This window comes from Cylas formicarius, unplaced genomic scaffold, assembly GCF_029955315.1.
Source record: "Cylas formicarius isolate icCylForm1 unplaced genomic scaffold, icCylForm1.1 PGA_scaffold_8__14_contigs__length_24414737, whole genome shotgun sequence".
Lineage (NCBI taxonomy): Eukaryota > Metazoa > Arthropoda > Insecta > Coleoptera > Brentidae > Cylas > Cylas formicarius.
This window is the reverse complement of record NW_026844361.1, coordinates 17,410,637-17,433,867: the sequence shown is the minus strand read 5'-3', so window position 1 is coordinate 17,433,867 and position 23,231 is coordinate 17,410,637. Positions and strand designations below refer to the sequence as shown.

Below are 23,231 nucleotides of genomic sequence, written 5' to 3'. Positions count from 1 at the left end.
TGTGGTGTGCTGACTTAAAGTGAAACAAAAACTTCACGTTGATTTACTTAATAGGGAACACTCAAAGTTATGTACAAACTCCTCTTAAATCGCCAATCATTTGGAGCACCTGGGGGACCTTCGCCTCGGGAATTGCAAATCATCTGCAAGGGAACCGTTTCACACTTAAACCCCTAAGAGAACAACCAGCTTACCTGAGCTAGCTGACGCTTTGGCGCGAGATCTCAGCGTTCTTCTGCGATACAAACTTTTCGTTGCGCGATATTGCCCGGGAAGACATTCTTCGTCTTCACTTTCTTCCTCGCCAGCCCGCGATTTCAACTTTTTGTTCTTCTCTCTTCCCTTTGTTTTCATTTTTGAACGTTTCACTGGTTTACCTGCCTCCTCATCTTCTTGGTCATCCTCGCCTTTACTTTCGTCTCCAGATGCTGCATAAAATTATCGGTAAATCTTGCCGGCGGCCATTTGAACTACTTAGTAGTTCAAATATCAAGGTCTTACCTTCCTTTTGGGGCGCGCTCCTTCGCCTTTTCTTTGCCGTATTTTCGTACTTCCGAAGCGTGGGTATCTTACCACTGTCAGTCGATTTGAAAGACCCGGCCACGCTCGATTCTTTGGGATCGATACTGTTTCCTTTCCCCGAATCGGAAGCATTTAAACTACTTTCCGCTTTCTTTACGGCCTACAACAGAAAATTTTGGCAAACCAAACATGGAGAAAAAGCAAAAGCACCCTCACTTTGCTGTGGTGATTGAGACAGTGCTTCTTGTACTTTCCATAGGGGATGTCCTCGTTGCAGTCGGTGCAAAAGATTTTATGACACTTCGCGTGTAGGTTCAGGATGAAGGCGTTATGGTAATCGACCCCGCAGACATCGCATACCGTACTATGACCCATCATGTGCTAGAAATATCGCAGACAGACGTTACACGATGCCTTACCAGTTTTCATTAGCTTACGCTTACCTCTTTGTGTTCGACTTCCGTTTGCATTTTACCGCATAGCAAACAAAGACAGAAGCACTTATTCCATCTCGGGAAAAACAAATTATTCCTCCTATAGGGACTGATGAGATAATCGTGGTCGCTGACATAATCCCCGTCCTTTGAGAGGTTGGTATAAAGAACTACCACATCTTTCGAACTTACATGTTTTTCATCGTCGGCACTCAGTATTTGCTGTTTCGCCTTCAATGGAACTGCGCCCAACTTTTTCTTTTTGATGTCTTGCAATTCTTTCGCGTCTACCGCCACCAGTCTAAGTCTTTTTCTAGGCCACCGCCGCGACATTCTGTGTGCGGGCAACATTTTGACTTTCTCGTCTGGGGGGTGTAAAAAAGTTAAAGTTAGATGTTTAGGGACAAGGGTCCTTTACAAAGTATAAAAAGCTCAAACTTAGTAAACAAAGAAACTACCCCACACAAGGGGAGTATTAATACAAACCTTCCTTTTTGGGAATGTTAAAAGTAGATTTGAATTATTAGTTAGAATAATGAATACCAATGAGATTTATTTCCTCAAGCAAACCCAAAAATGTCCTTAGATGTTTAGCAACAAGGGTCCTTTATAAAGTATAAAAACCTTAAACTTAGTGGACAGACAAAATACTGCAAATAAGTGGAGTATTAATAAAAACCTACCTTTTTGAGGGTGTTAAAAGTAGATTTGAATTATTAGCAAACCCAAAAATGTCCTTAGATGTTTAGCAACAAGGGTCCTTTACAAAGTATAAAAAACTCAAACTTAATGAACAGAAAAACTACTGCACACAAGGGGAATATTATTACAAACCTACCTTTTCGGGGCAAAGAATGGAGCTTATTCTCTTTGCACATTTTTGCTAGATCCTCGTAACTAATCTTATTTATCTGTACATAATCTGGAACATCCACAGCATCCTCCGAAACTTCTGGTATCTTATCGATTATATCTTGGACTCCATTTTTACTGTTCTCTTCTAAAATATTCTCACACATATAACTCTCACTGGCGCTTGTAGTGTCTTCATCTGAAGGGGTAGAGCAACTTAACTCGTTTTCACTGCCTCTTAAGGGCTCTTCTTTAATATAATCACCCTGTCCTTCTCCTAAGTGTGTAGACTTCTCATTAGCAGCTAGATCACTTTCTAATTGTACTTTAGGTTCTGGTCCTATTAAATTTTCTACAGGTTTTCGGGGTAATATCTTTTTGTACCGACGCACGGGCGTGAATTGACGAAAGTTTAATACTTTTGGTTGCTCTTTCATCAAAGCTGGCGAGGGTTTGATAATTACCTTTAATGGGATCCCTTTGTCGGGGACTTGGGGTTGAGGGTACAGTTCATGGTTGAGGGTACGCACACTCTTTAACTCTAAGTCAGAGCGGATCCTTATTCTCTCTTTTGGCACTTCATCAGATAATTTTTGTCCGGCCTTACCAGTAGCTGAATCATTGGATTCTGATAATAACAAATAAGCAAATATAACAGCAGTAATTTTTTTTCAAAAACTGTAAAATAACTTAACAATTAATCTAGAGAATGCAATTGTCATAATAAATGATTAACATACCACCATTGCTCGCAACTTCACAGGTCTCCTTACTTGGTAATGAATTTGTCACCTCTTTTAAATTACCTTCAAGTTTTGAATTCACCACAATTTCCTTTAAATCTGATTGTAAATTCTTCTCCACAGGTAAGGATTCAGGGCTCTTCTCTATGGTAATTTCTAAAGGATCCTTTTGCAAATCCGGTACACTATTTTTATCAGGTTTAGCAATGGGTTTATTGCCAGATTTATTCTTTTCATAGGTCTTTACATTTTTTGTTAAAGCGTCTTTAGCACGCTCCGTTAAATCCATGTTAATGAGAGAAAACACTTTGCTATTTAAAACTATTTTCCCATCAACTGACGACATCGGGGTAGGTTCACTTAATAAATCTTGCCCACTTTTATTAAGTTTGGAGTCATTTTTGGACCAGTAGTAAAGGACATCTTCGAGATTGATACAAAGCGCAGTGCATCGGGATTCACGTAAATATATCCCAATGAGGTTTTCTGTTTGTAAACATTTTAGACGGAAAAGGTATGTGTTTTTTAGCTGAATGAGGCAGTTCTTACATACTACGGGATTGACAGAGAGACCTGTGTACTAGAAAATAAAAATTCATGTAATTACTTTTTTACAAAGCTATCGCTGCATACCAAATCGGGTAAAAAAGCTTTTAGTAATGCTGTTATGGGCAGACCCAGAGGCTCGACGGCGACAAATACACTCGTATAGTCATCAGTACGCGTCAAGCACAATCTGCAAACCCGTTTGAAACAACTCATTTTAACTAGTTCATTCCAACAAAAATGCTTCCAACTTCGAACTACGACGAAAGCAAAATCTAGCAGAAGCCCAAACAAGTGTCAAAGGTAAAATAGACACAAATGACAGATGCGTGCGCCTCGACGCAAACAAAGACGCATAAATGACATTAACAAAGAGTAGGAGTTTCTCCACTGGGATAGTCTAGATTTGTTTATTCTTTAAGGCTGTCGTTTCGTTTCGTTCCATGCTCACAATTTGCAAGATCTCTTATGTCAGTGAAGCACCGACGAAATCCTCGATCGTAGCTATTGGATAATTCGGACGTTAAAATTAATGAGCAGGAAACCATTTTGCGCGCATGCCTCTAATTTTGCACACTGACCTGAACTTTGTGCTATATTCTTTCTAAACTGCGATCACCACACACAACTCGTTTTCACATTATTTAACGAGATGTGATCATATTTCGAGTAAATGCTGCCGTAAAAATGCTAGATTTAAACAAAATCCAGCCGAACTATCAGCAGTGTCAGCGGCCATGTTGGATGTTAAACGCCGCCAAGTGTTATTGGTTGGCTTGAGATGACAAATCTTATTGGTTGAAATGACATTTGAAATGACCGCGCATGCGCACATTAAAGAAATTGCTTTTCCCGATATGCTTTTTATCATCGCTTCGCTTTAAAAATTCCTGTTTTTTCAGCATAGAATTACTATTCCTAGGAGGCTGGTAGAGAAAGAAAACCCCCTCACGAATGGGAAAAGGAATAAAGTACGGACTATAAAACTCCCATATAATGCAAATTTTAAATACACATGGGCAATATATTAAGGCAACATAGACTTATTTGAGTAAACCTCTGCATCAGAAATAATATTGTTATATATTTTATACGTATTGATTACCGATTAAAGCTAGATATTTTGGTGGTGAGATCTCCTAGAGTATTCCACTGACTTTCGCCTTACACTTACAAACATTTACACTTGAAGCGCATTAAATGTCTTAATAGCCATACTTATAATTTGGGTGCTCTGTGTTAAAGTTAATTGATGTTAATTAATTATTATTATTAAGAAAATGATGTTACTCCAGAAAAACACAAATCCCAAAGAAAATATTTAAAAACCCATCCGAAACATACAAAAAGTCAGATGTTTGTCAATCCTAAAAGTTTTAACGGTTTAATTAAGACAAAATTTTATGCCATTTCCTTTTTTTGGTTTTGGTTTCACTCACATATTTATCATGTTCTTTCATTCTAAAGAACATCCTAGATCTGAAAAAAAGGCGTTTTGCCTTCGCGGGACGTAGTTTTGACTTACTTTTTAACAATAAAGTTTAAATTAAATTAAATTTAAATACTATATTTAGTCCTTTAATACTGCTCATAAATGTTGGAGAAGGTTGGACAAATGACCTTCACTTAAATGAAAATAACTATGTTTCAGAAGGATCTTTTAAATTATGGCATATAAATACCGCCAGATTTTCCAATCCACCATAAGCTAACTCATTTAACTCCTAAAGATCTTTCGCACCCTTGGGGCGGAGCTAAATGAGGGGCATAAACACCGTCTCGGATGCCTGATAAAGACCTGAGTCGCGGTTAAGATTGTTGGGTTGTTTGAAACGAGTTGTTGTTGAAAACGAGACCTCAAATGACCGCGCATGCGCATATTAAATATCCCATCATCTCAATATTTTTTCTCATCTTATTAGTATACGCTATATAGCTACTAGACATACCTACCTGTGCTAACAGTGCAGGAACTTGTCAAGGAACTATGTAAAATGTTTTTGAGAAGGTTCAACGAAAGTGCGCATGCTGCGCGAGGTTTAAAATTTCGTTTTTAACCAATGGCAGCTCCAATGACAAATTCTGGCGTAGTACCCATAAGACCTTGCGGCAGTGTTTTCTCAAAATATGTCGAAATCCTATTAAATGTTCAGACAAAAAAGGATTTAAGGTCTGGAAAAGCAATGGAGAATTGATTTTGTTCTTCAAGTAGATACGATGCAATTTCTACCTGCATTTTTTTATGTGAGCTATTTTTTTTGTAAATCGGCCCAAAGCGGCGTTTTCATAAACTCATAGGTTTAACCTCCATTGAAATAACTCAAGAGACCTAAATGAAAAAATGTTCAAGAAGCCACCTCCTATAGACAGTGGTTGACAAGGAGTAAGAAATACTGCTTGTTCTAATAAAAATTCAACTTGAAACTTAATGGCTTTGTTATGTTTGCTGTAATTCTTGTACACTAAAACATATTACCCTAACATTATTCCTGGAGCTATTTAAGTCTAACCAAAGATGTTTCTGTTTGGTAAATTCATATGTAAATATTTGTGTAAGTCTATTTTCCAGTTTGTTAAATGTTAGGTCCTCATATTTGCCACATTTGCTGCAATTTCGTGTAAGAACAAAGTATTGAAAGCACAAATTTTACAAGTTTGTGAGTACGGTACGGAGATATTGACGTCAAAAATGAAAACAACTGTGGCACAGGACACAGACTATTCTGCGACAATAGTAATTAATTAGCTCGACGTTGCCAATTATGTTCGGATTTCAGAGATTTAAAAAAAATGCATTTTCCAAAAAAAAAAAATACGGCAATGTAGCAACTCAGTCAGCTGGCGGGTGAAGCATGCGCAAAAGGTCCATACATTCTCTACGAAGATTTCATAGCCATCTGCGACGCATCAGTTATATATGCGCAAAACATTCTAATACAGTAAGAGAATGAAGGTTAAAAAATCGAAATTGTTTGCCTATGTTGGCTTCGATTTCATTTTTTTAATTAACATTTTTTGGTTATATGAATGTAAAAGTACAGATTTAAAATTAAAATGAAGTTTAATTTTCTATTTTCACAGCTTTGATTGAAGAAGGCGCTACAAAAAAAATGTCGTTAGTGCGTTAAATATCGGCGAACAAAGTGTACAGGAATTACACGGGACAGGTTTGGTAAAATAAGTTAACACGAAATTCGGTTTGATTTATTTAACATAACTATATATTTGCAATATTAAAGCATAGTTACATTATATACAACTGAGTTTAAATAAATAAGGTGAGACAAGAACACTTATATTCAGAGAAACAAGCAGCGATTCGACTCAAAGAAAACGTTTTTAATTATTGTCGTTTACTATATAGGCAGAAAATTTGCGATGTAATATTCTATCGTTGAAGGAGACGTTTTCTTCGAAACGTTTAAGCATCAGTGATACACGCCAATAGCAGTTCCACTCCTAGTGAGAGCACATCAAAAACAAAACAGAACCGTTGCAGAGCAGTCCCTACTAAAAAATTGGGACAGGCCGTAAACTGCGATACAAAATGTCAAAAATATCCTAACCTAACTTCATATAACAACCAAAAAAACGTACAAAAATAAATAACAAAAATGTCACGCACGTTGCCCAACGTATCAATATGTGGCCTTAGTACCATCTACACGTCATCCATGTGTCCCTAAATCAAAAATATCGTTTCGTCCTATATACGAGAGTATTTACAAAAAAAAAACATAACTCGTTAATTCTAGCAAAACGAAGTCGTAGAATAAATTTGGTCGATTCATATTTAAGTTAGTAATATCTTTAAAATTGTAAATTGTATAATAACCCTCTCGAAGTTATTGTTTGGATTTTGATTCGAAAATTGCCTTCATGTCCTTAATGCAGTAGGTCGGCGAGGTCCTCTCCTTCCTGTAAATGAAAAATTATTTCCACATTTTTTTGCATATTGTTAAATTGAAAAAATATTAAATGTGCAATTTTAATGTTTTTTAATATTATATCGGGATAGTAACAAGTACCGGCATGTTGTCAGATTTTGCGATGATATTTCTAATTCTGGTAACCTTTAAGTGATACACTTCTAAAGCTGTCTATTTTCAAAAACCTCCAAAATTCTGCGATGTTCAGAATTGTTTTATTAACGGTGGTAAATCTGGTACTACTGTTAATATTTTTGAATTTTGCGTATTCAAAAATTGCCAGGTATTGAATTTTATCGTTCCAGCTTCGACAGTTTCAGAGATATTATTTATGCGTTTTGGTACTTTTTACTGAAAACGCGGTGTTGCCGTAGTTCTGTAATTAACAGAACTAAAATTTTGCAATAAAAATAAAACGGGCATTGCATTTGAAATAACATAATTATGAGGTGTATCTAAAAAGTGGTAAATCTGACAACATTACTGTTAGCTTTTTTGAATTCTGCATATTCAAAAACCCCCAGCGATTAAATTTTATCGTTTCAGCTGTGGCAGTTTTGGAGATATTTAAACGTGAATATTGCAATAAAAATAAATAGGGCGACAAAGCGACAAAACTATGACGTGTAACGTAAACGTGGTAAATCCGGCAACATTGCTGTTGAGGTCTCGATGGGTGGATGATTCAGTAGTTTAGAACGAGTAGTAGGAAAAATAGGAAAAAAAATGTTTTTAAGTTTTTCTTCACCCTTGCAATTTTAATACTTTAGAATTAGGTATATGTACACCGTGTGCCAAATTTGGTGAATTCAATTAACAAAATCTCAAGATTTGCCTGCCAATAGAACACCCTGTATTTTTATTCAGATATCAATTCCAGGACAAAAAATAAGGTAAGTTTGTAATTTATCTTATATTAAAATTTTATTTAGTTTTTGAGATATTCGAGGTTTAAAACAACACACCTATAAATTCTTGTTGAATTTAGAAAAGCTATCCGCGTTAGGTCACTTGCTGGCAATATTAGGTATTTTCTCATTTTATAGGCTAACTAACCAAGGTAACAAATTTGAATAAATAAATCTATAAAAAAAATAACTAAAAGGGGTGAGTTAATTCGGTCCATAAAATTTAGTTAAAAATGTTCCTCTTAAAATGCTCGTCCATCTGGCATCAAAACATCAAAAAAATATCAAAATATTTAAAAATGTAGTTGGCTATGATATCACAATCTTTTTTTTATTTTTGAGGTATTAAGGTATAAACAAACTTTGTTATTTCTGATTGTTGTTTTTCATATTTCTATTCAAAAAATTCATAGTTGTCAATTTTTTTGTTAGCATATATTTTATTTGTATAGTTATAATAGTTATAGTGTTTTGATTAACCTATAGACTTTAATTATTTATTTTTGCTAGATAGCTAACTAACTAATTAACTACTAAATGCTTCTTTAAATATGAATTCTGAAGTTTTATTAAGTCTGTAGTATAGAGTCGATTTTTTCAGAATTTTCACGCATTAATGGACACCTTGTATTGTTAGCAACAGGTTTTATTCGAATATCTGGAGTATTATATCTTTAAAAGAAGTAGTATCATGTCTCTGCTATTTAAAAAATAAATAAATTAATACGGGTGTTATTTTAAATCTCGAATATCTCAAAAAGTAAGTAAAATTTTAATATAAGTTAAATTGCAAACTTACAATATTTTTTGTCCTGGAATTGATATCTGAAAAAAAAATAGGCTTTTCCATTTGAAAACCATGAGATTTTGTTAAATGAATTCGCCAAACGGCAAACTGATTGAGTAGATGCAACATCTCCTTTGTAGGTGGTTAAATTTTTGTTGCAGGTCCTGGATTATTAGCGTCACAACACAATTTTATATGGAGCAATAAAAAAAACACATAACCTCAATTTCTGCCTAAATTATTCAAAATTTGAATAGGAATTTAACGAAGGTTTCAAAAAATGGCGGAATATGCAGGGCCTTTCATTTAAAATAAAACCGGGCAAGACACTTTTGGGACACCCTGTATCAACAAAATTATATTATTTTAAATCTTCCGGAGAGTCCGACACTTTTGTACGAAACTTTTTTTCGTATCTCCTATGGGTTTCTAGATCGTATAGTGGATCGTTTTATATGGCACAGGGTGTACATGTGCCGCCACAGGACTTCTCCCCGCTCTTTGTGACGCAATATACCGACCACCTTCTGAAGTTCAGTAGCCCAACACTAACCTCGGACTCCTGCTCTCCAAACTAACCCTCCTCAACCTATCCATCTCGGTCTCGCGTTCCCTCGTCTCGTACGTATGTCTCCGCCTCTCCTCCCTGGCCACTTCGTCTTCCCTCCGCTTGTGTCGGATAAAATCCAAACCTTTTAAAGTCTCATCCGCCGCCCCTTTACTGACCTTCTGCTGGTCGGTGTCTTCGTTCTTTTCCCTCGCGGAAGTTCGGTGTTTGCCGTAATCCATCATCACCGGCTGAGATTTTTGGTTTTGCTGCTCGAATATGGCCGCCTTTATTTTTAGGCTGCCGGGGGCGGGTTTTGCGGGCTCGATCGCCGAGGCGGATCGCTCGTCTCGGCCCGCTATATCCGTCAGGCTGCCTTTGAGCGGAGTTGCCGCGTTATTTTTTGACTTTTCGCTCGGTACTATCACTTCGCTTTCGCTGCGCGTACTTTTCCTGCGGATTCGATACGACCGTTCGGATAGCGCGGGATCCGGCGCTTGCCCCGCCTCCGACGTTTCTTCTTTGCCCTTGTAGATCTTCAGGCGGGACAGGAGAACGTCCTTGTCTTCCTTGAATGATTCAGACCTGAAGAATGAAAAAGTGCATATTGCGGTGTTTGATTTGATTTTATTCTCAAATTGGAACTTTGATGTTAATCATCCTTATCACCCTCTCTAATATCATTTATCTAAAAATTGCACAAATTAGCAATAAATAAAAATTCTCAGGCTGTTAATTTTAAAAAGTAAAAATTGGGTTGTAGGTAAATATTTGTCCATTTCAAGAAATATTACATCAGTCACAAAAAGTTGAGCCACTAAAGTGGAAGAACGAATTAACCATGTGGTAAAATAACCATTACAGACCAGTTTTGGTTAGGTGACAAAATGTGCAAAAAATTAACTTCCAAAACACCTTAGAATATGCATTTTTAGAGATAAGTGTAACAATTATCCTATTTATTTTGGAAAATGTTCAGACACCCCCACCACTTTGTCTCGAAAAATAGAGCAAAAACTATTTAACAACTAAGAATCAAATACTTCTAATACAATATTAAAATTTAAGATTTGTGTCCCCTGGTGGTCATTCTAGAAACTTCAAAATAGTTCCCAGTATTTTCCCTTAGCCAGCTTAATCATAAGTTTTTTCACCCCAAGTATTTAAGACAATTATTTGGCAGGATAGCTTTTGTCAAACTATATTGTTCAGCATTATTTTATTATATTTAGGGTTTTTATTATACTTTAACCAACAACTACGAAAACCCTTTAATCAGTTTTAGTGAATCGCCACTGTTTTGGTATTGCGATAGACGTCACATGATCGGGAAAGGTAGGTGTCGAGGGCGTGTTTCTGCTCTACGTTACGCCATCTTTGGGAGAATATATAACCTAAGCGAAAAACACATATAGTGGCGAAGATATTAACCCGAGTATCTTCGATAGGAGCGAGAAACGAAAATAAAAGTGTTGGTCATTTGAACTAAAATTAATTGAGGCGATTTAAATTTGAGACTGCTTGTGCCAAGTTTTTTTTAACGGTAAAGTTGGTGAGCCGTTTGGTTGCAAACTTTCCGCAAAATGTGGTTTTCAAAAAAATTAACAAGACACGACAAGGGCCCATCTCCTATCAAGTATAATCGAATAAAAAAAAAGACGGTGCTAACCCATCCAAACAGCGGTGCACTTCCCCCAGGCGAAAAAAAAAAGATCTTTATACATACGATTTAACCAGAACAACTTTGGAACCAAAAGGACTAAAAATAAAAGAAAACGATACGCGATAAACGAGGACTGAAAACGTCCCGGGTGCTTACCTGTACCTCTCGTGCAGTATCTTCCTCCGTTCCTCTTTGTACTTCTCGATCCGCTCCCTCTTCTTCTGCTCCTCCTCCAGTTCCTTCGCGCCGTCCTTGTCGTTCACCTTCTCGCCGCTGTGCGCCAGGTGCATCGACTCGACTCTGCCGTCGTCCGCTGGCAACCTTTTGGGTTGGTTTAGCGTTTTCGGGAGCGAATTCGTCTTGTAGGCCGCACCCTCGTCCAGCGACTTCCGCCTCTGCCGTAACCCGACTCCGAACTCCTTGTCGAAATCGTTTTCGTCTAGCGAGCGCGTTTTCAGCTGATGCTTGAGGTTGCGCGCGCGCAGACACGGCGGAAGGCTGTCTTTCTCGTACACCACCCGCCTCGATTGACTTTTGTTCCCCTCCTTCTCCTCTTCCCGCTTCTGCGAATCTACCAATTTCTGAGCCTTCGGTTTCGCGTCGGCGCACTTAGTTTTCGCCTCCATTTTCTCCTCGAACTTATTCTTCAGGTCTTTCACGTTGAACCGCTCCACCAAGACGGTCTCATGCTCGTCGGTTTTCGCGCCGTCTTTCTTCAACTCGTCGCCCTCCACGTTCTCGTACACGTGCTCCAACGAATCGTAGCCGTTCTCTTCCTCGCCACCGGGCGTCGCCACCTCCTCGTAAACGTTCGCACCATCGTCGGTCTTCGAGCCATCCAGGTCGAGTAACGCGTTCACCTCGTGTATCGAACGCCGAAAGTACTTGACTTGTTGGTAGATGGCGCTGTCGTCGAAGGACTCGGTCTCGTCCGATTTCCTCTTGTCGTTCTGCGACAGACACGTAGCCGGACTGTCCGGGCTGAAATCGATCAGATTCGTACTGTCCGGCCTCGGGGGTATCGGCGACCACACCTCCGATTCGGTCGTCAGGTTGTCGTTCGATGCGCCCCGTTCGCTCCGTTTCGTGTCCGAAGTCGGACTCACGTTTGGACTGTTCTTCGACGGACTGTCCGGAAAACTGATCGACGTGTGACTAGTGCTCAGATTCTCGGTCGAGCTTTGCACCACCTCGCTCAGGCTTAGGTCGGTCGGGCTCAGTCTTTCGCAATTCTCGATGCAGTGATAGGGGGCGGAGCTAACGCTGCTCGCCGTATACTGCACGTTCGACCTCGACGACTGATTCGAGCTCAACGTGGCCTGCTCGTTGAAGCTCGCGAGCGACGTTTGCTCGCTGGTGTCGCACACCGCCACCGAACTGTTGGCCTTGAGGGTGGAGTCGGCCGAACTGTGGTCTTCTAACGCGCTCAGGCTCTTAGGTCGGTCCGACTTTTGAACGTCGAGAAATAAATCGGGTTGGCTCGCTTCCTGCACGGGCAACGACGCGGTAGACGTGGGTATCACCACCGTCTCTGGATTAAGGGAAACGTTCTCGTAGACGGGACTCTTGAGCGGCGAACCCGGCGCGCTTCTCGACGGCGACTTGTACGTTATATTGATCGTTGTCAGTATGTTCTCGTACGTAGGGGTCGTGGGCGTGGCCGCTTTATTAGGCGACTGCTGCGGGAAGCTTAGTTTCGACGGTAGGCTTTCATAATTAGGCGACATTTCCGGGGTGGTGTTCGAACTCGACTCTCCCAATTGCTTGTAGCCGGGGGAGCTCGGGGTGGGGGTAGTGAGTATGCTCGTGGCGCCCAGATAATGTCTGTTGATGTCCATCTCCGTAAACGACTTGGTGATGGGCGGGGCGTTTCGCGATATGGACTCCAGGTTCAGCGACTGCCTCTTGGTGTCGAGGTTATCCGAATTTCTTGGCGATTTGTTCTTCGGCTGGTACAGATCGCCTCCGCCTACCTTGTCCCGTTCGACGGCCGGACTCTGAGGATGGGCGTGGACCAGCGCCGTCGTGTTGATGACATTTTCGGGAGTGTTGCAGTCGATGTACTGGATGTCGGAGAGCTGATCTTCGAGGCGCGTTCGTTTGCGTGACATAGACTCGGGCGACAGCACTACCCGGGGTTGCTTCTTCGGCGACGGATTTACCGAATTCGCCGCGCTACTGAACTCCTCGGGGCGCGCACGAGTCAAGATCCGCCTCTGCGGGTTCTGCAAATCGAACGAACACTTTAAGGGGATAGAGGGTAAGTGTTACAAATTGACAGTCATTCGTCATTCCCTAGGAAAAGTCAATTATGTTTCTGAAACCTGACTAACCTAAATTTTTTTTTTCTCGCGGTCATGCATAACGGTAGGAGATATACAATACGGTAACAGATAATTTAATCGAGGGCTAATAGAAATAAAATAACATGATAGCAACTAATTGTTAGGGACAGTCGTGGTGGTATGTGTATCTGCAACGCTAAAGTTAGAAAAAATTTGTCACTTGCTTTTCGCCGTTCTCAATTTTCTGTTTGGCTGGTGCACTCAAATATGTAGTAAAGAAAGAAGAAAAAAACTTCCAACATTTTTAATGTTTAGCTGTTTTCCATAGTCAGTTTTTTTAAGAGAGTCCGAAAAAAATATATATGTATTTTTTATTTAGCATCTCTTGTTGCCTTTAAACCCTATTCCAACTACTACCTAACAATAGGATTAAGTTTGATGGTTATATTAATTTTGTTTTAATATATCCATTTGCGGTAATAATGCACTGTTATTATTTGAACTACTAACGTAATTTCCACATAAACAATTTAGTAAGACACAGATTTTATTTCTATTCCGACTTTACTTACAGATCTAAGTGAAAACTAATTTCCATAGCAACAAAAAATTAAGCTGATGATGGTTTTCTCGGAAACAACAGAAAATTGGGCACAGTGAAAAGCAATTGACACCTTTTCTCTACTATTTACAAAACTTCTGAATTTTTCCTGCGTTGGTTGTTGTTGAGTCGAACTTGATAATGTTTCGCCAATTATCCCGTTCTCTTCTTCACCACACCCTTCCGAAAGCAATCCAACACATGCCACTGTTGTCCTTCCTTACATTCAAATAATCACTGATCGCATATCAAAAGTTCTTAATAAACCAGATTTACCACTTGTCCAAAAATCCATTTGAGATGTCAGGAGTTTACAGCATTCTATGCATATGCATTGGAGAGACCGGTGGAAAAATATCAACTAGGCTCAAAGAACATGAAAGAGCATTAAAACTAAGACAAATAGACTCATCAGCTCTTGCTGAAGACAATCACGAAACCGGACATAAAATTTTATTCGATAAAATTTAAATTCTTGCATATAATTAATTTTTCTGCCAACGATAAATCCGAGAATCTATAGAAATCTGTAAGCATTTAAAACATCTTAACGGCGACTGTCACCAATATGGGTATCAGTTACCCGAGACGATGTTTCAGTTAGCTCTGAAGAAGCCGACAGGATGATCGGCGAAACATCAGCAACAACCCACGCAAGAATAATCCAAAAGCTTGTGGCCTGTGGAAGTTTCTTTGAAAAATTTTTTTTTCTAATTTAACCGTAATCGTAATTTTAACGTTGCTGATATTCCAAAACCCTTAATATAAATTAGTTGGTATTAGTTGGAAGCAGTTACAGTTCAAACCATTTCTCTAAAAACGTATTTTTTTGTTCTATTAAGCGTCAAAAATATATTTTTTTTATTTTTATGTGATCAAAAAGACAATATCGGCTTTTTTAACTTGCTTATTGGAAAAGTATCTAAATATTAATAAAAATATATTTGTTAGCAACGAAGTTTAAACTAGCTACAGATGTATTTTTACGTAGATTGGGGAAAAGATAGAAAATTGGCAACACTGCAAACACGAAGCGGGAAGATCTGACAACGTTGCTGGATGTTTTTCAAAAAATATCGTCGTTTTGCCTCGTTTTTTGGTTTTTGTAGCCAATGGGGATCAAATGGGTAACTACTATATTGATACAAGATCCATCGTCCACTAAACGAATCGTGCACTAGCAGATAACGCAATAGAAACGTAAATCGATTTACCAAACCACCAACGAGGGACGAGTTACGGCGGTATAATCAAAATGATTGGGTGCACTGAAGACAAAGCAACGTGTTACATACTCGCGACCTTCGCTCTACAAAACACTTACGTCCTTCTGTATCCTCGGCGAGCTGACCAAACTCTCGTCCTCCGAAAATATCCGCATCTCGGACTCTTCCAGATCGAAGTTGAGGTGGATCTCGCTCAGGTCTAGTAACGACCCTTCCGAGTTGTTCTGCGACGACTGCAGAGTATCGAAGTACGAATCGTGGGAAACAGATCTGTAGAAACCGTTAAACACTTAGACCATTTATTTGTTTGCCAATTGATACAGTCTCAGGATAAGTAATCATAAGGTCTTCAGTTTAGACGATACACAATGATCACAGAGTGAATTCAATTAACCATAGAGCATAACTTCAATATTATTTTTGACCTTACTGTAAGGTTTAGCGGCAAGCTGTCCAACTCACCATCCAACTGAAGTTGTTGTATTAAGGACATGATTAATCGAATTTTTATAATAAACCATATAATTTCTTTCATATGAAGCTAATGTCTAGTCAATCTCTTTGAAAAGCAAATATGTTGGTCATGGTCTGGTTTGAGACAGCATACAACCAAGCTATAACTTATGACAGACTCAACCAAAGACTAATAAACTTGTGCTTTGTGATTTGACTTGTAACAACATAACATCTATAGGTGCCAATTTGTCCATAAAGTATTGGTGGAGTTTGGTTGTTAACATATGACCTTTTTCTTTAACTAGAAGTTTCCTTTCCTTAATTTGAATCATGTCTCCATGTTTCTATTGGTGTGTACCTCCAACTGTTATAAAAAAAAATACCTGTTGTGCCCAGGGGGTTTGTTTAAGCTATGCAAAGGTCCCAAGACGTCCTCGCTGCTGGCCGGTTCCGAATGGCCGGAGGTCAGACTCTCGGCAGATTTGACACTTCTCAGCTTGCGCTTCATGTCAGTGAGATCAGACTCGGTGATGGATTTTTCCTGCTTAATGTCGTCGAATAAACGAAAATAATAAAATAAAAATGAAAAAACTCACGTTGATCGTGATGGGCGTGGTCGACTTCCGATTCTTCGACACGTTGCCCTGCGAACTGTTCCGAGATTTTGTGAAAAACATTCTCCATCCCAACGGCGACCGTTTGGTGTGTCCTCTCTTCCTCGCGCCTGTAAAATACGTCATCGTTTGGAGACACTACTTAATTAGCATTGGAAATTGAACGGTATTTGGAGGGCAATTCAAATAAATCCATTGGAGGCAACATTGCAACACGTGCAACGGAGAGTAGTTCAAATGCACCTCTAAATTATCTGCTACCTAAACCACGTCACCCAAAATGGAGGTACCAGAATAATGAATGAATTCATTTAAATTAAATGATATTTCTTGGATATTAAAATTACATGATAGGTACTTCATCCAACATTTGTATTGACTTCGTTCTTAAAATAACCAGTCAAAACAATTTCAGTTACGTGAACTGTATGCAAAGTCGGCTTCGTTCCTTTGTTTTCACTAAAATATATCATTTAAGTCATATAGAGGATGAGAACTCATATAAAATGGACTTTAAAATTGAAATCCACTAGATAGTAGGTACCATGACGAGCAAAAAAAAAACTAGGAAAAATTTTAGGTTGACAAAAATATTGCATGAAAATAGGTTTTTACTGTCAAATTGAAAAGTCATATTTGTTCTAGTTTTTCTTGCGCGCGATAGTACCTACTCTCACGAAAGATATCTTGCCGATGAGTGTTTGTTTAATGAGGTTTGGATTAAATGAAATACATAAATGTATATCTATATCATCGTGGAGATTAGCATCTAAGATCACCTCAAATCAAGCCTTTAATTTTTTAAACATATAAGATAGAAGTTTCGTTCTTATATTTTTTTTATAAAATACAGATATATAATAAAACCTATCTTTCTCAAAACTAAAATATTTTCAGATGCGGATAAGAGGGCAAATACACCACAAACATAAAAAGAATGTGAGAATTTAATAGCTGCTTGCCTGAAAAAAGGTGCTTTCATCAAAGAATGACAGAAAACCTGTCAAATATTAGTTATTCTTATAGAGTTTAGTTCAAGTTAGGTTAGGTTAGGTTATTCTATATTTTTGTTATATTATATACCCACAATTTTTTCATATCTACAATAGAAAAAAATCAGATGTGTATAAAATGTTTTATTAATGGTATCAATCGTCCTTCACTTTTAGTATTAAAAGCAAAATTAAAAACTTGTGCATTTCAAATATAGCCAGTGATGACTTCACCAACCATACCCAATAGGTTAATTCCATCACACGCGAGTACCAAATACTGGGATAGAATTTTTCGTAGTCGTACAACCAATTGGACTACTAGACATTACCTTTCCAGTATTTCTCATAGGCTGTTGGAAATAATCTAATAATTAAGTAAGCTCCACTGTTGAGACGTCTTAAGGATATCTCTTAGCTGAAACAGTATACCCCTAGGATATACGCCATGTCCCGTCAGATATCCCGAAGATGTTTTACAGACGTCCTTGTGCTATTTGGGTAGTGAGTAGTTCAAATGAACCACTACCATAAGTGTACCAGAGCACCAAGTAGATAATTAATAAGTTACTTTCTAAGCAACGTTGTAAATAAATGTATTTACCTGGCGGCAGTTCGATGATGGTGTGGTACTTCTTGGGCAGGTTGTTGGGCCCGCCGCCTACCTCGATGTAGTTGCACTCTTCGATTTTGTTGACCAAATGCTTGCTCCTCGCTTCTTCGAGCGTGATAAGTTTCGTAGGCGTCGAAATGTTCAGGCTGTTAGGTCGGCACTTTTTCGAAAGGAGGTTTTCCTTTTCGACTAGGTCCGGCCTGTTCAGACTTGGCAGATGATCGCAGAAGATCAGATCGGCGTAGCATATTAAGAATTCGGTGACCACAGCCTAAAATTTCGAAAATTTCTTGTAAATATCGACAATTGTTAGCCGAAATGATCTCGTAAATAGTTACCTGCACGCCCACACCTTGCAGGGCGGCCACACCACCGATTTCCAGGGCTTCGCACCTCAACAGATTCGGAGCCCATACGATGGCCACGTTTCTAGTGGTCATTCCGGTGCTTTCGCTGTGATTCGCCACCCTGGCCAGATGCCTCATCAAATATTCCAACGTCCTGAGCACAGGGAAAAGTGCCAAATAATTTTTCGTTACGTAGAATAAATAGTAAATATAATAAACGCTTTTTAAGTTAAACCTGATTATTATTATTTATCAACAGATTGTTTAATTAGACAAGAAATAATGTAAAAGAAGCACGGTTAATTAAAGAAAAAAAAGAAAAATGAATACTTATTTTTAGTCGGACGCTTTCAAAATGTTATTATTCTTTTAATAAATTGGATAATCTCCTTTGTGCAAGTTAGCTTTAGGACAAATTGTAAAAAAACATTATTTTAGGAAAGCAAATAGTAGAATTACTTTTAATTGTAGATATTTTTGCTTGCTAAAGTGATTTTTTCGCTCTGCCGCACATCCGTCAACAACGTTATCCGATATTGGGGTGCAATCAAGTATGAGTAATATTTTAAATGCTCCCCAATAAAGCCAGGCGTCAGTCAATGAATTTATGGGGGCCCTAAAGACTGATTCATTAAAACTCACACAACCCGTCCAACGTTTTTCATTTTGAGTGTGCGTTCGCCGTAAAACGGAAAGTGTCTTACCTGTAGTGCGGCGGGGGTAGTTTTTGTACCGCCTCTCGCATCTTCAGCAACCTCTCGTGGTCGGTCTCGGTAGTTCGAATAGCGGTACCGCAACCTTGTACCGCGTTCACGAAGCTTTGGTATAATTGGTATGTACAAAGAGGGTTTGGCAGTTCGCTGAAAAAAGAAATGGTTCAGCTGTAGCCAAACATTGATCCTAAAATCCACTTGTCTTAACACCGTTTCGCCGATAGAATGGAATAAAGAAAAGAAACTAAAAATTCAGCACTCCTTTAGCTATTAGATCATTAGTTTTAACTATGTATCAATTATTTGCCGATAGAGTATGAAATAGTTCGATGGTGGTGTGGTACTTCTTGGGAAGGATGTTGCATTCTTCCCACCGTTTTGCCGATAGAGTATAGAATGGAATAAAAAAAAAAAAAGAAAAAAAGAAACTGCACATTGAATTTCTTTATTTTCTGAATTCCCATAGTTTAGAATGTAATTTTTCTACCTTCAATAACTATTCAGCATTTTTTGGGCCATAAGATCATTAGTTTTTTAACTACTTACTTATTCTTTATTTAGCTTTTTAAGGAACCAAACATTTTTATGTTATCTCTAATAACTCTTCAGCACTCCTTTAGCTATTAGAGCATTAGTTTTAACTATGTGTCAATTATTTGCTGATAGAGTATGAAATAGAATAAAGAAAAAAAAAACTAATTATCGAATTTCTTTTAATTTTCTATATTCCCATATTTTAGAATGTGATTTTTGTTGCCTTCAGTAACAATTCAGCATTATTTTGGCTCTAACAGCATTAGTTTTTTAACTACTTGTTCTTTATTTACCTATTTAAGAAACAAAAAATGTTTCAAATTAAGGCAACGGCTTATGTGTGCTTAGAATGTGTATAAAATAAAATAAAGAAGAAAAGAAGAATAAAAAGGAAGAAAAGAAACTAAACATTGAATTTCTTTCATTTTCCATATTCGCATATTTTAGGATGTGATTTTTGTTACTTTCAGTAACTATTCTGGATTGTTTTGGCTATAAGATCATTAGTTTTTTAACTACTTATTTTTTATTTAGTTTTTTAAGGGTCCAAAAATATCGCACTTTTTTGCAATGATAAATTAATGCCAAAAAATAGTGCAAATTATTTTTGTTTTGTTTACTGGCTGCAAAGTCATTGACAGCATCAATGGCGAATTGTTAGAAAGAAAAATTAAGTGGATATTATTATTTGCAGTTGTTTTTAAGTTATCATAACAAATTCTTCACATTTAGATAATTTAACTTGCTAATTTTTGATTCCCACAATAATTGTATACAAACAACATTATAAAACTTCATTAAATTTCAATATGGTCTAAATCTATTTTTTATATTATATTTATTATAATATTTCAAATTTGGCAAATATTTGCCAGTCCAGAATAATTCTTCTTAGTAAAAAAAATGTTTTTACTTATTCCGAGAAAAATTTAATTTGATTTAGATGACGTTTTTTATTGTGTTCATTTTTTTTTGTTTCTGGATACTCTCCGCAAAATCCACCACAAATCTCCGTTTGTGTAGCAATAATAAACTAAATCCCCATGTACCGACATCGTTTTGAGCAGTTTTCGTCGGAATCGTGACAAACACAGTCAATTGTTCAAGTTAATGTTTCGCCTAATATTTGCAAACAACACGCAAGGCCAAAACTAATATGAGAGATGTGCGGATTAATATTTTCGATACGATCGGACTGACGGTATTAACAGATTAAATTTTGTAGAATAAAAAATAAAAACCTAACCTTCGTTGCCACAAATCAAGATTTTTCTAGTCAAATATAGACCGCCAACTAGCAATCCTGCGAACTATCAATGTAAATAGCAGTTACCAAATAACAATGAGTGGAAATTATTAAGTAAGCACTTAAGACAATTGAAATTTTAAAGAATTTAATATCTAGCAAAATATGTTATATAGTGTCTAGTATGTTGTAGACATAAGAATTTCTAATCAAAATTGATGATGAACAATTTCGAAATGCCTTTTGGTTAGACTAATGTGGTGAAAAATTGAGGATATTTTCTACAACATGTACAATATTAATTTGGATTTTCAAATATTTTGTCTGACTGCGTACAAATATTGTAAATAAAAAAAAAAGTTTTCTTCACGAAGTAGTCGGCTTGGTTACCGAAATTAAGCAGATAATCAAAAAATATCAGCAGGCATTTAATTTTAGAGACACGCTGGGGATTATTATTAATTAACACTTGTCATAATAATAAGGCCCCCAATACAGTTCCCTGGGGAACACCGAATGCGCTCTCTCTTTGTGGCGAAATTTTACCATTTGCTCTCTGTTATCTGCCACTTAATATTTAAGGGGGTTATGTATAGGGCGTACGAAATACCTTACCCCCCTTAACTCAGAAACTATCATCTCGATTTTTCAATTTTTAATTTTTCGTATATACGGGTGAAAAAAAGCTTCATTATTTTAAATTGAATAACTCTGTATAATATTATATCCTGCCGTTTTTGCCAAATCTTCAATTTTATATCAGAAATAACATTTAGGGCCTGCAAAAATAAACAGTTTTTCCTATAAGGGAGCCTTAGCTATTTAATTCTGGATATACAAATTAAATTATAAAAAAAACGTAAAATGTGACTTTTTTCAAATGGAAACCCCCTATTTGTTATAATTTTATCTAATTTGCCATTAAAAATTAATTGACAATTTAACATTTTAATATTGTAATAAGGTAACGGGCAGTACAGAAACGTCACTTTCCCAAAACACCATCTATTAGTTTGGCACGAGTCTTCTGTGGCTCATTAATTATTTCACTTAAGTAATCTGATTTTTCGAATTTTCGAAAAAACAATTTTTCGAAGAATTAAAGGTGATCTGAAGGAGCATTTTTGCTCATTTTGTATTAATTTACCCCCTGTCATAAGGAATCCACTTAAAATGAAATAATGAAGGCTCCTTTATACGAAAAATTGTTCATTATTTTAGCGCCGGCAGGCGGTATTTTTGCTATAAAATTCAAGATTCGTCGAAAACCGTGAGACTTAGGTATAGGACATGAAATATACCTCAGATTTACCGGGAAATCTAAAAATGATATATACAGGGTGGCCTATTTACAATAGGAAAGGTGGTGTTGACACAAGATGAAAAATTTAGATGAAACTATGGGACTTTTGTATTCAATTTGTTTTCTCTGTCGAATTTTATTATTTAGGGATTAGAGTTAAGGGGTGGACAACTCTGTATTTTATTTTTTTTATTATTTATTTTAAATTTGACCTTTTAGATCGGTGCAATCTAATATACTATTTTCCCGACACTAAGTATCACATAACCCTCAGTAATTTCATTCCTCTCTTGGCATAGCGCTAATGTTAAATATAAATATTTTTTAAAATGTTTTAATAGTAAATAATAGCAATATCGAAAATTGTCAAATTGATTTTATCATTGGATTGACAGTTGTTTAAGAAATAAAAAACATTTTAAGTCTTTTTCACAAAATATTGCACAAAAAATACATACGAGGTGTGTTCAAAACGTAAGGTGACTTTTGTAATTGTTTGCAAATGGTGACGAATCATGGAAGAACCTAGAATCGTCAAGATCGAAAAAAGCACGTCAAGTTCCATCAAATGTCTAGGTTTTGCTTACTGAGTTCTTACCACAAGGTCGTACGGTCAATAAGAAGTTATGCGCCGTTTGGGAGAAGCAATACGAAAAAATGGTCAGGAATTGTGACAAAACAATTCATGGATTGTGCATCACGATAATGAGCCTGCTCACTCATCATTGCTTGTACCTAGCTTTTTGGCCAAAAACAAAACCACAATCATGCCTCAGCCACCGTATTCACCGGACATGGCGCCCTGCGCCTTTTTGCTGCTGACAAAACTCAAGAAATCCATGAAACGAAGGAGGTTGGGAACGATTGCCAAGATAAAGAAAAAATCGCTGGAAGAACTCAAGGCTATACCAGAAAGTGTTTTGAGGATTGAAAAAAACGTGCGCACGACTGTATTATATTCTGGGGGGGGGGTTACTTTGCATTATATTTGTTAAATCAATTTAAAAAAAATTTTGATAAAACTTGAAAGTCACCTTACTTTTTGAACACACCTCGTACTGCTATTAGCTGTCAAATGGTAATGTGTAAACTAATCCAGTAAGAATTACATCGATATATAAAGTAATCATAAAATGAGAACTCCCGCCCCTTCCGTTCTCAAATTTATACATATAAGTAAGAGGAAGACATCAATTCCCATTACTAGCCGCTTTTTTCTATTGTAAAATTTGCGTCGTTTTTGCATCACCCGGCTTCAGGCCGTGGCAGTGAACTCGTCGCTTCGTCGAAAAGAACGTCTCTTATTTTCTTTTGCCAATAACAATAGGGACATAATAAATAAATATTAAACAAAAGAAAATGGCACGGAG

The 23,231-nt window shown here is 37.3% G+C and overlaps 2 protein-coding genes across 12 annotated transcripts in view; both read right to left on the bottom strand.

Annotated features, from left to right (window-relative positions):
* Positions 1 to 4: 4 nt before the first annotated feature.
* LOC132706371 (uncharacterized) lies at positions 5 to 3,423 on the bottom strand. Of its 4 annotated transcripts, XM_060677663.1 has the most exons (9): positions 3,185 to 3,423; positions 2,549 to 3,131; positions 1,795 to 2,436; positions 1,149 to 1,321; positions 966 to 1,103; positions 733 to 903; positions 502 to 682; positions 195 to 428; positions 5 to 143 (listed from the first exon to the last, which is right to left on the bottom strand). In XM_060677663.1, the coding sequence occupies exons 1-9, from the start codon at positions 3,311 to 3,313 to the stop codon at positions 97 to 99; spliced, it is 2,298 nt and encodes a 765-aa protein (XP_060533646.1). In that variant the 5' UTR covers positions 3,314 to 3,423; the 3' UTR covers positions 5 to 96. The 4 variants fall into 4 exon arrangements, with proteins under 4 accessions (XP_060533646.1, XP_060533644.1, XP_060533645.1 ...); XM_060677661.1 differs by having other exon boundaries at positions 966 to 1,321; XM_060677662.1 differs by having other exon boundaries at positions 739 to 903; positions 966 to 1,321.
* A 2,873-nt stretch (positions 3,424 to 6,296) lies between these two features.
* Positions 6,297 to 23,231, bottom strand: part of LOC132705985 (GTPase-activating protein CdGAPr) — a 100,953-nt gene continuing 84,018 nt past the window's right edge. For 4 of the 8 annotated variants that reach the window (XM_060677007.1, XM_060677003.1, XM_060677000.1 and 1 more), the window contains 10 exons: positions 18,770 to 18,925; positions 18,057 to 18,219; positions 17,710 to 17,989; positions 16,096 to 16,223; positions 15,883 to 16,040; positions 15,142 to 15,313; positions 11,088 to 13,156; positions 10,995 to 11,027; positions 9,275 to 9,853; positions 6,297 to 7,015 (listed from right to left, as the gene is read on the bottom strand). In XM_060677007.1, the coding sequence (XP_060532990.1) occupies positions 6,943 to 7,015; positions 9,275 to 9,853; positions 10,995 to 11,027; positions 11,088 to 13,156; positions 15,142 to 15,313; positions 15,883 to 16,040; positions 16,096 to 16,223; positions 17,710 to 17,989; positions 18,057 to 18,219; positions 18,770 to 18,925 (3,811 nt within the window). In that variant the 3' untranslated portion in view covers positions 6,297 to 6,942. The remainder of the gene's footprint in view (positions 7,016 to 9,274; positions 9,854 to 10,994; positions 11,028 to 11,087; positions 13,157 to 15,141; positions 15,314 to 15,882; positions 16,041 to 16,095; positions 16,224 to 17,709; positions 17,990 to 18,056; positions 18,220 to 18,769; positions 18,926 to 23,231) is intronic. The other 4 variants (XM_060677008.1, XM_060677002.1, XM_060677005.1 and 1 more) reach the window with 4 other exon arrangements.